This window comes from Opisthorchis viverrini (assembly GCF_000715545.1).
Source record: "Opisthorchis viverrini unplaced genomic scaffold opera_v5_315, whole genome shotgun sequence".
Taxonomy (NCBI): domain Eukaryota; kingdom Metazoa; phylum Platyhelminthes; class Trematoda; order Opisthorchiida; family Opisthorchiidae; genus Opisthorchis; species Opisthorchis viverrini.
This window is the reverse complement of record NW_008751965.1, coordinates 486,878-498,682: the sequence shown is the minus strand read 5'-3', so window position 1 is coordinate 498,682 and position 11,805 is coordinate 486,878. Positions and strand designations below refer to the sequence as shown.

General features: G+C 42.4%; 1 protein-coding gene across 1 annotated transcript in view; it reads right to left on the bottom strand.

Annotated features, from left to right (window-relative positions):
- Positions 1-9,036, bottom strand: part of T265_09828 (hypothetical protein) — a gene marked incomplete at both ends in the record, with an annotated part of 20,531 nt that extends 11,495 nt beyond the window's left edge. Inside the window, 8 exons of the mRNA XM_009176014.1 lie at positions 1,121-1,207; positions 2,056-2,177; positions 3,007-3,139; positions 3,910-3,985; positions 5,636-5,715; positions 6,449-6,530; positions 7,666-7,763; positions 8,866-9,036. Coding sequence (XP_009174278.1) covers positions 1,121-1,207; positions 2,056-2,177; positions 3,007-3,139; positions 3,910-3,985; positions 5,636-5,715; positions 6,449-6,530; positions 7,666-7,763; positions 8,866-9,036 — 849 coding nt within the window. The remainder of the gene's footprint in view (positions 1-1,120; positions 1,208-2,055; positions 2,178-3,006; positions 3,140-3,909; positions 3,986-5,635; positions 5,716-6,448; positions 6,531-7,665; positions 7,764-8,865) is intronic.
- Positions 9,037-11,805: the final 2,769 nt, after the last annotated feature.

Here is an 11,805-nt window from a genome sequence, read left to right as displayed (position 1 = left end):
ATATATGCGTATATGTTGCAAACCACATGGAGAGTCTTTTCGTTGTTTGTAGCATTATCGTTTGTTTCCGCCACAAAACATTCTAATTGAGGTTATTGATTCAGTCCTAAATTGACACCGTTTATTTTTATTAACCGGAAGTAGAGGCTTCCCTGCCACTGAAGTGGCGACTTCTTAGAGTGTCATTAGAAATGGAGTGGTCACCTGGTTCGTTATCCATCCAATGCTAAGGCAATGACTTTTCAAATGAACGTTTCAAAACGGTGAATACCGCGTTGTACACATACTGTTATTGCCCCGTCATTCCGGTGCATCAATAGATCATAATGACCTTGGAATTTTCCAACTGGGAGGCTGCCCATCGTCTGAAACGAACAATAAACATACGCCTATCAGTTCGATATCAAGATAGCGTCTTGTTCCTTACAACCAAGACACGGCACACCAAGCGACCGTAGTTTCACATTTAATTGCTTAGGTGCTAGTGTTGAAAGATCCTGTTGAACAATGAATATCAGTTCGGAAACAGTCCCACAATCAGCAGTGTCATTAGTCATTGATGTACAACGAATCCCTAGTATTATCACCTAGGTTTGCTCGCTCAGGTCCAAGGCTCATTTACTAACCAGTCAGTCCCGAGTGAGTGAGTAGCAGTGTGATTGTCTTTCTCGTAGACAGCAAACAACGTCACTCACCGTTCAATCACGGAAAAACACAACACTAGGCCACGCATTGACTAGATCCTCGAGTGTCGGGTTTTCAGATGGAAGTTTCGGTCATCGTGCAAAACTATTCTTCCTCTGAGCTACTTGTAAATGACTCATAGAGTTTCGACTTCCTTTTGCACCGGCGTATGAACCATTAGGTACCAAAAGCCACTGCTTCCTTATCCGGAAAGTGACACTGGCTTGGTTTGGATAACCAGATGTTTGGACTAGCAACCTTGCTGAACTTTGTCTGTGGAACCTGAGGTTCCCAATCAAGAATTTTCACCCGTGACCGTCAACTTTCACGGGTAACAAAATACAACCGTCATCTCGATGTATAAACTTATTTTCATAGCAGTTTGACTCTTCACAGGTGACCATATTGAATCCCCCCGTGGGGATTTATGACTCACCATTTCACCGTATTTCATCACGTGACTTAACGCCTTCCTTTTCACCGCCCCATATTGCTTCTCTAGTGTGCGCTTTTTTATGTTATGCTGCGCGCGGGTAAGAGATAATGACAAAGGGGATATATGTAAAGGGGATCCAATGTGGGCAAAACCGTGAAACCACCACTACAGTTAAGACAACCGAGAACGAGGCATATTACTGGTAAACTAGTGAGCACTCCGCTGTTCCTGGACACCATACATGCGCATACACAACATCTAAACGATTTGATGCTCTGAGGATCTGATCACCATCATCATCATCATAATCATCACCATCATCATCATCCAAATCATCATCATCCTCATTATCATCATAATCATCATCATCACCATCCTCATCAGCCTCATCCTCAACATCATCACCACAAGCAACGTCATCACTGTGAACATCCGTGTACAAAATTAACGCTTCCCTGCGTGTATTCAAAATCCATTTGAAGCCCTATTCAAAAAAAGAATCGAAATGGATTGGTAATTCTGGACTACCACAATCATTCCGATGCGCCTACAGCCCCGGACAATTAGTAAGGCGATCTAACCCAAAAGTGATAACGAGGACTACAATAACATCGATTCAGGGACATGATTTGCAACTTCCTAAACCGTTTACGGTGGAAATCAGGCGGTCTCCGTAGAGAGCGATCTACACCGATAGCACCCACACGTTTGTTAATCTCATTCATATCCCTCTGCAAGATCAGAGGCGAATCTGATTGGGAGGATGGTGAGAAATTTTGGACATACAACAAATGGTTTGATCATTTTGGGGCCACCGGACAGCCGTGGTGGCTGAATTGCCGTAAATCAACTGGACTACCGCTGGCTGCTGAATATTACCGGACTACCCATCCACAACTGACAGGCTTATCTGCAACAGTTTTGCTAAAACCTACCTGTTCCGAATCTGCAATCCAAGCATCCGAGAAAACGTTCGCCAAACATACACGGATTGTTGGGTCAAAACAAAAAATAGCGTGGGATTTTTCATCTTCCTTGGCTGAGGTTGTCGCGTAGACTGCAAGTTTAGTGGTTCAGTCAACAGAAAAGATAGCATGGGTCAATATCAAAGATGTGTAAAATAGTGAGGTGAAGTACTGACGAACGTACCGTTTGCCTCAGAGATATAATGAAAATGACAAAGGTGTAGAACTAACACACTACTCAGAAGGTCGCTGACATTTCATTGACAGAGGAGAACGGTTTTCGTGCTCCTTCCGGCAAATCAGGTAGGCGCAAGCCTTGACATTCTCTAAAACGTAATCAAAACTAAACCCCAGACTGAGCGAAATTTGACAGATACTCTCATGAATGAGAAATTCCTTTGTGTATCTTTGGGTCAACCCGTTAAAATCAAATAAATGTGTGACTGTTCCATCTGTTTTTTAGGGTAACACCCAAACATAGACCACTGACGATAACGGTCAAAGCTTGTGATGCCACAATCATTAGAACCGTTGGTTGATGGGTTGAAGTGTACTTTTTATAAAAGACCCACGATCCATTTATAATTTACAATGAAGGCATTTACTTGACATTGGTGGTTGCTGCGAAGGTACACAAAATATCACAGGGGTTGTACCGGTTTCACGATGACATCATCCACTCATATGAAACTGGTTCAGCAGCGTAAGCGACAATGATCGGTGAAATCTATCAACGCTTCTTGCGTAGAGTGATGGTGTACTTCCATACAAAGATCGCGATGTGAGCAAGCATAAACCAAGCTTGGAATTGCGTTCTGTTTTTCTGGTTAACACCGCTTGTAAGCCATGCATATGATTGACATTATGCATGCTATTTCACAAGATCTATGCAAGAATCAGCCAGAATTTTACGCTACTTACTTCCCATATTTGAAGGAAGAACATCTTTAAACATAGAGCCAGAGTAGCAAGCCTCCATGTACAGCACCAATTTGTTGAACATTTTTTTTGAATGCATGTAGGCGAGGGTATCGTTCAGCTCCATGGCATACAGCTGTCGCAAGAGAAGAAAAATTCTCGTGAGCTCAAGATGAGTCACTCGATGGGTCAGTCACCAGTGATTTGGATCCCTTGGTTGAACAATGAGCGACGTTATGTCCTGACTTAGTGCGGATAAATCAGGCTGTGTTGGTCGTTCTTGACCGATCTGTTACTCGCTGCGTCGTCGAGCGCAACACTGATGATTCCTAATACGGGTGGAACAGTTGAACATTGCTTCTAGGCTTTTCATCACCGACTGGTTTTCTCATACTTAAAAACAAAAATTCATACTGTTTAGGATTCGTGCTGTCGCTCTAGAAGCGAAAAACAGTATGTTGTCCGGTCGGGAGGAATTCAACTGATGCTTGCTTCGTATCATCTGTGCCTCACGGGTGACCCTAAACGACCAGGTTCTTTGTTTATGGTATCTAAATTTGCTCAGCATTCTAAATGGATCGACTGCAAAATTATGTGTGTTGAGCAAGCTTAAACTTCAAAAAAGAAGTCTATGTGACGGTGTCTTTTAAAGCATCTTAACGAGACCTAACAAACTTGAATTCCTGTGGATGTCGCTCTTGAGATTGACGTACAAACATCGTAGGTTGTGTTCCATGTTCCAGCTGATGTGTAGAACAGTTTGAATATAAACTCTATTTATAAGGAATTGCCGATGTCAATGAGGCAACATACGCTTACGTAAGCCTTTTCAATCCGTTCCCTATTTAGCTTCCGATGAAAAATCTGCGTCCTAAAACCATGGATACGAAAGCTAACTAAACTTACATATTCTTCTAGGAAGCCAATGTGGGAAACCGCACCATGGCCAGAGAAGAAGATGAACACGTTGTCATCAGGACCGCTGTGAGCAGGCAGAAAGTTTGAGGTGGTCTTGAATAGTGGCTCATTGGGTTGCGCTCTAGCGCATAGGAAAGCGGAACCAAAAAACGCGGAAATGGAACGATGGCGAACACGTAGTTCGGAATATTGCGTTGTACTCGCTGCTGGATATAATCAGTAGCTACGTTAAAATCCATTTCTCTGCTATTTGAATGGCCGCATGAATACGGGAATGATAAGTCGATTGTTCAGGCGTCTGTTGGTTAATTCTTTTATCATGAGATGTAGTCGCCTCTATGGTTTCATCTTCACGGAGGTGGTTTGAGGCAGTTTTCCGGTTAAGCTAATTTTATCAGCTTTCCGTTGTAATGGTCACACTCAGCTAATTCAGAAACACGCGTTTGTCAGCATCATCACATCTGTTCAATAAAATATCTACATAATGCATACACTAATTAGTAAAAATATTATAACCGAGGTGAGGCGATCCTACATTTTGAACACGGATATCGAAGAGATATGTTCTATATAAAATTGATCTGGAAATGTTCCGTGTTTGATCGTTGATCATGATGGTGTTCATTTGTTCTCTGACGTAATGGTCAGCATACAGATGTTTCACCCAAACCGAAGTGACATCATGTGTGAATGGTTTCGTTAGGAGCTACCCCATACCTGCCTGATATTATGCGGTTGTGACTGGCTGAAGGGAGCGTGCACTTCTCGGGGTCCTAATGGTAAATTTGGAACTGTGCGGCCTTGTGGCTTGCATCCTCTGAATTCGGTTGCTGTTTAAGGTAGTTTCTGTCTGAAGACCTTTAGTTCATGGTCTGATTGATCGGCTACCAATTTCTGTTGTGTCGCAGAATGACTTTCCACATTCGTTTGGCTCTCAGCCCGACTTGTGTGTTCGGTAGTACATTTCGATCGTGTGTTTCTGAATTTCTGTTGGGTTGTAGTCCGAAATTTCCTAGTTTGCATTCATGATTGCTCTTCCAGTAAAAAACTGGTTTAATGTGCAGATGAGTTTATCACCTTTGATCACCTATTCTATAGACCATCTCGCTTTCCATCTCCATCCCAACTAATTTAAAGGCGGGATCAAAAATCTGAATTTGTTCAACTTAGTATTAGAAAAGGTATAATCACGTTTCTGTTCATTTGCTTATAAGATCTGTCAAAGAACGTGGTAAAAGGAGAAAAGCAAACAAGCTAGTGCAAAAATTGACGGGAAAATATTACGGGGACTTGGATTCCGATCATGCAAACAACACTGTTCATTTGGCTGCAAAAAACCTTGGGTTAAACATCTGCAGAATCCGAGCAAACCAAAACCGACCGACCATAAGTTGAACAGCACTAAGCAGATGTTAGACCGTTTAAATCTGCGCATATTTGATTATTTCCGAAACTTGTTCACAGTGGCGAATAATGTCTATGAGGTAATGATAACCAATAGTCTGAGATGAAATAGATAAGCCCTGTATCCACAGGGGTGAAGTAAATCATTTTTACTGACTTCTGGGAGGTTTACTTAAAGAGATTATACAACAAGTATCATACGAGAAAAAAAACACGCATTTCATAAATCCGATTACGATGAACTCCAAAACTGGAATTCCGACTGTGATCAGCCAGCGCACCCACAATATCCTCTTCCACACAAACTCACCTTTTCAGCACCTTTTTCTCGTTGGCTTCAAGTTTCTTATCCCCTTTCAGCACTTTCACGAAATTATCCCGTGTGACATCCTAAAACGGATAAAAATGTATGACCAGTTATTCCTGTGACAATGATGTTCTCCACACTCAGTCTATTCACAGCAACCATCGACTTGCAATCCAACAAATAATTGAAATCTACGGTCTGCCCACCAGCTTCGCTCATATTATTTTCACGATGGTCGCTATATGCTGAAAATTGAGAAGCTCGATTGTTGCTCTGTTTGCCAAGCATGCCATCTGGATTTGCTCTTCGAGCCTGGTGTTAGTAGTTGAGTTGAAAACGGACTACCAGGAACAGCTACCAAGTAGCCCTCATCTCTACCTCAGTCGGGGAGGAATGCAACGTACTTGAGAAATAGCCGCTATCTTGAAGTGAGTATCATTCATCAGCACTGAACTGAATCGCAGTTGGGGATCTCTTATCTATGATATCATTTGGCTGAATGTGCTGTCCCAGAATATCACACGATATTTCCTCGGAGAAAGCTATTCGAACACTGTTGGTCCTCGGGCACCTTTTATGGTTGTTTTGACAACAACGATAGCCAAATGCAGGTCTAGAGATTCCTGGGAGTCCTCTATGATCAGTGTTATGACTAATGTTCGTTCTAGTGGATTGAACATTCTGTAATGTGGTAAAACTGATTAATCTGCCCTGTATTGTGTTTTGATCCGCAGTGTCATTTATTTGCTTCTTGTGATACAAGGTGAACTGATGCAGGAATTCACTTGATTGCTGCGCACCGGAACACGGGCTTACTTTTCCACGGTAGTCAATAACCACACCGTTGTAGACGTCTTCGTGCTCGTAGTCATGGAACACTTTGCCTTTAAACGGATTTCTGGAATTAAAGAATAAAATGTAGCAGTGGGTCTCTTGAGAGAATTTAACATGTGAGCCGAATAGAAAAAAAATGTCAGGTTCATGATGCTGATGGAAGTTGACTCCCGGAATTGTTTTCGATTAAATTTTTACGACGATGAGTGCACCCTCTGTCAGATATTCGATTGAGTGTGACTAAGATTACTTTGAGCAGAAATAGTTTAGGTATCCTACAATTATCCCCTTAGAGTTCATGACAGAGAAAATTACCAATTTGAATCGAAAATGTATTTCTTTTAGGTAACTCTACATTCAAATATTATTTCATATTCGGCTGCATCACAAAATGTTTAGCCGATTAGATTGTCTGCTTACACTTTGCTTCAAATCATCACACAGGAGATGTACTGAAGCATCTAAATAAAAATGTGATTACGTTCAATTTACTGACAAATAAAACGAGGACATATTATCCTCATCATCCTCCGCCCTCTCATCATCATTCTGATGATGATGATGATGATGATCATCATCATCATCATCATCACCACCATCGTTATCCTGACAATCACCATCCCCATCATCATCACAATCATCATCCTGATCATCCTGATCATCACCACCATCATCCTGATTGTCATCATCAACATCATCGTGATCATCATCATCCTCAACCTCACTATAATCATCATCCTGCTTATCATCATCATCATCGTCATCATCATCATTATCATCATCATCATTCTCATTATCATAATCATCAACATCGTCAACATCATCAACCTGATCAGCGTCATCATGATCATCATCATTATCCTGACCTTCATCTTCATCATCTTCCTCATCCTGATCATCCACATCAGCGGCGGCTGCAGCACTAAAACGACATCTAGGTATCAATGTTATTCATTTCATATTACTCAAACGAGTACCCAAACGAGTATACATCATTATCACCATCGTCAACATCATGAACACCATCAACAAGTGTTGCTTCCATCAGGGTTCTATGGCATCTTCAGTCATGAAAACGCATTAACCAACGGAAAAACTGATATGACGGCAAACCAATGAGACATGTTATGAGCAAACAACGAAGCGCGTTTCTACACTGTATTTGTTACTATATAGCAAACATTGTGCGCGTTGATTACTTGGGATTGTTGGCAATATCATCGTAGGCGAAGGTAATTATATTCTCCGGTGGAACATTGTTTTTACGCACCAATTGATATGCGTGAAATACGTCCGCCTGAATGAGAACACAATGACACGGGAATTAAGCGTGAATTGAGGCAGAGTGGAGCATGGAGGCTAAAAAAGTTTAATCCATCCTGGTTGGAGCATCAATTCTTAAAACAGCATTGGGGTGCATTATCCCAAGAAAAGGAAGCATGATTCTACGCTGGAAGGGCTTGTGTGGATCAAAGTACCATGTCCAATCAAGCGATCTCCTCGCCGAAGCAGGACAATCTTGGTATCCCTTGGCTTCGCGAATACGTCCGAATCTGTCGTTCGCTTCTGTGCTAGATAAATAGTCACATTGTGGCGAAACTCAGTGGCAATCATCTATTACCCACTGAATCCTAAGAATGGATATACACGCACTGATTACGGGTGAAATTTCCATACGATTCTCGTGTAACCCCAAGCAAATGGTAGGCAATGGACGAACGAATTTGAACAAGATGGAGCTCTATATGTTTGTTCCAAATGCACGCTAGTTGGTCTCACTAAGTAGTATAAATTTATCCGCTCACATTGCCTAGCAATTCCGGTGCAATAGTCATGAAGGGTAATGTTTTTGGTACGTCAGTGGATTTGTTGGGATTTCTCACACCTGATTTATACAGCAGGCCACTCTAGGCTACGGTACTGCGGAGCTCGTGAGCGCTTCTGCAATACGATGAAGCTACAATGTCATTTCAGATGATTAGTGGTGATTTGAAAAATATCGAACTCTTGTTTGATACAACACCATAACTTCCACTCACAGGCCGTCATTTCATCTTACATAACGCGACCTAAAGCGCATATGGGTGACGATGTCGGATTCCGATTAACGTGAATCTCACTATGCACCTAAGTAACATCTGAGTTTGATAGGACCGCATAATCGACCTCACCCAAAACAAAATATCGTTTTAAGACACGGAACTACTGACGAAAACCAATACAGGCGGCGAAATGTTTGTCCATTAATTGTGACATCTATCCACCGCCTTTTAGATTAAAATATCACAGTCATGCAGAGAACTAGCTAGGCCACAACCGTTTGGGGGCACGTTGGTGCAAACTTGGAGGATTTAGTTGAACATTTGAGCCTCAAACCAAAAAAACCAACGGAAACCTACTTGATGTCGATAATTTTCCCAGGTGTTCGAACCAGCAGCCAGGACAACCCAGTTCTTTGACGGCTGGTTGTTAAATAGGGATGACCGTTTGTTTAAACTGACGGCGTCCACACGTGCAACGTTGTGGATACAGAACAGGAACACGAGAAGAAGCGAACAATGGCGCACCATATCTTGGCTTGATTTAAGCATAATGGGCCTGGCATTTTATACTGCGCGTCTCCTGTAAGTTGAACTTCGCCTTACAAATATATGACGATGGTGTGAAAAGCTATCTACCACAAATTTAATAGGTCTGCGGTACAAAGTTTATGCTAATCGAGGTATGATCGACAATTTTGACCAGCTTTCTCAACGACTGATCATTTGAGCAAACCTATTCCAACAAGATGTGGACATTGGTGATCTGTGGTATTTTCTATGAATTTGTTGAGCACTCATGCGCCTCAAGCAGTCAGGAAGAGCAACCCCAGTATACAACGTTGTTTTCACGTGACTGCTGGCTTACGGGGCACATTTAAAATCCTTTGGTCCAAGGGGACATTAATGCCGACTTTCGTATCAAACGTCACAGCGTTTCACAGTTGGAACACTCCATCGGGAAGTATGATCGACTCTTACAAACCATATAAGCTGAAATTAGTATTGGTAGTTTTTGTATTGATGAAAATACGCATTAGAATCCGGAAGGCTCACCTGGAAATGGAAGCGTGTTCGGTTTGTGGGCGTCTGGAAGTGAATTAAATCGGTGTGTTTACGAAAACAATTTGATGTTCACGGATTCTTGCAAAAGGTGGACGTGTGAATCACCACGCCGAATTCACTTATTCTTACGTCGCCCCAGACGGCATGCTTACAGCGGAATGGCAATTCCAGATCGAATACCGCGACAAATGTCCTGCGGGTATGCTTAAGAGATCTAGAGAATACAGACTCTTTATTTACAATATGACTGACCCAATTCACTCACACACATTCACATGGAATGAACGCTGCATAAATCCGGTGAAACGATAACCGTATTCCTGTACATGGGACACTTTGAGTAGAAATTTTTAAACAGATTCGATTGTTCATCAAGGGTTTTCTGGCGTTCCGCAAGTGTAATAAAGCTGGATGAGGTCAGCGAATTCTTTCAATATCTGAACACCTAGGACACTCACATTAAGTTTAGCCTGACCTCGAGGCCCTTTGGCTACATTAAATTACATTGACTAAATGGCACACAAGAATGGTGGAAGTGAAACACCAATGTTCACCGGAAATTAACAAAAATCGTTAGCTTGTGCGTAGCTGCCATGCCACCCGTAGGTTGCACGAGGGCTGGGATACTGCCACGTTGCCCGAGCCTCGACAGAGGAAGTCGAGAGGCGGAGGTCGGGCACAAACCACGGAGCTTTCAGTCAGTAAAATCGCGCTGTAACCAATTGGGCCATCTCGCTATCGTAAACTACTACTCAGCATATCTAGAAGCAGTGTATGCTAGTGTAGATTCAGTGATTTTAAGGAGAGTTAGAGCACAGTTCACAGGGGAGGTCGACCGAATAGCAGCCCCACTTGAGGTGGAAAATCTACTCAGAGATAAGAAATACACGATGCGTCTAAGAAAGCAGCAACCAAGACGGGTGTTGCTGGTAATGTCAAGGCCCAACAATCAGCACCCAATTTAGACGATGTTTGTCTTCACCTGAGAGTCCATCTGATAAATTGACTACGCTGTTACAGCCAGTAGATGACCTGCTCTCCTCTGTGTTGTTTCCAGAACAGCGAGTCGAAGATAGCAATTATCAAACTTATGTACTTGGTTGTCCTCGCACTGTGCACCTTGACCTAAATTTACCAAGGCCGCCTGATGTTTCAGTCTGCACGATTTTCGAGATATCGCAGTAAATTTTCATGAAGGAAAATACTCACAAGATTGCTGAACCGCGGCCATTCCATGCAAAACGGGGACATCTGAAGATAATAAAAGGCTACTGAATAAGGCTAGCATCAGTGTAGCATTCTGGAAGGGGAAGATTTTACGCTCGGTTGGTGCATTCGTAGGATCGGCTTCCGATTGATAGGACTAGGAACTGTGTATACAAAATAAAATGTAACGACTGTACGTAGATTTATATAGGTTTGTAGACAGTCAGGTAGTTGCACATCAGAATCGGTGGGCATAAGCTTTCCGTTAATGGACAATCGGGAAAGATTGATGAATACTAGGGGATAGTAAAAGATCCGGCAATGACAGAATATGTACCAGATACTGGGCTAAGAAAGATTCAGGAAATGTGGACATTCTGAGACGGGGTTTAGTATTCACATTACAGCGACTCGTGGTCGAGGCGGTGCAAATTGCAAAGGCGATCCCAGCGTGAAAGGAATGGCGTGGGTTGAACTTGCAAACGTTTGGATTGCTGTCTTAAATCAGCCTAGATGACATAACGCTGTGTGCAGTTATAAGCAAAATGGTTTGTGTCTGAATGTACAAAACCCAACCAGAGTTATATCCAATTTACCACCAACCACACCCTCATCCACTAATCAATGGTCCCGGAAACCTTGATGAACACAGGTTAACAAAATCTGTGAATAACCCTAGAGAAATCCTCCATTAATGCATCCTAGTCTGAAAGTTACGCTTTTGACAAAAAATTCTCTCCAGGTCAAGTGAGCAGGCTGCCAAGTTGGCCAGGTTATAAGACAGGCTGGGAAGCAACCAGTGAGCCTCCTTCAGATCGTAACACTAGATTAGTGTTGAGTGTGAATTCGCGCTATTGTCGGTTACTGAGGTTGTCCAAAACTTGGTTTGGTGGATTGAAATAGTTTCAAATGAATTCTGATCGGATTTGTTTCGTTAGTCTTCCACGTCAGAGTGCTTTGATTATTGATTCACCTCGGTTGCCACTAGCAGATTTTACTTGATAAGTCTGGATTGATGTGTGCTCCCAG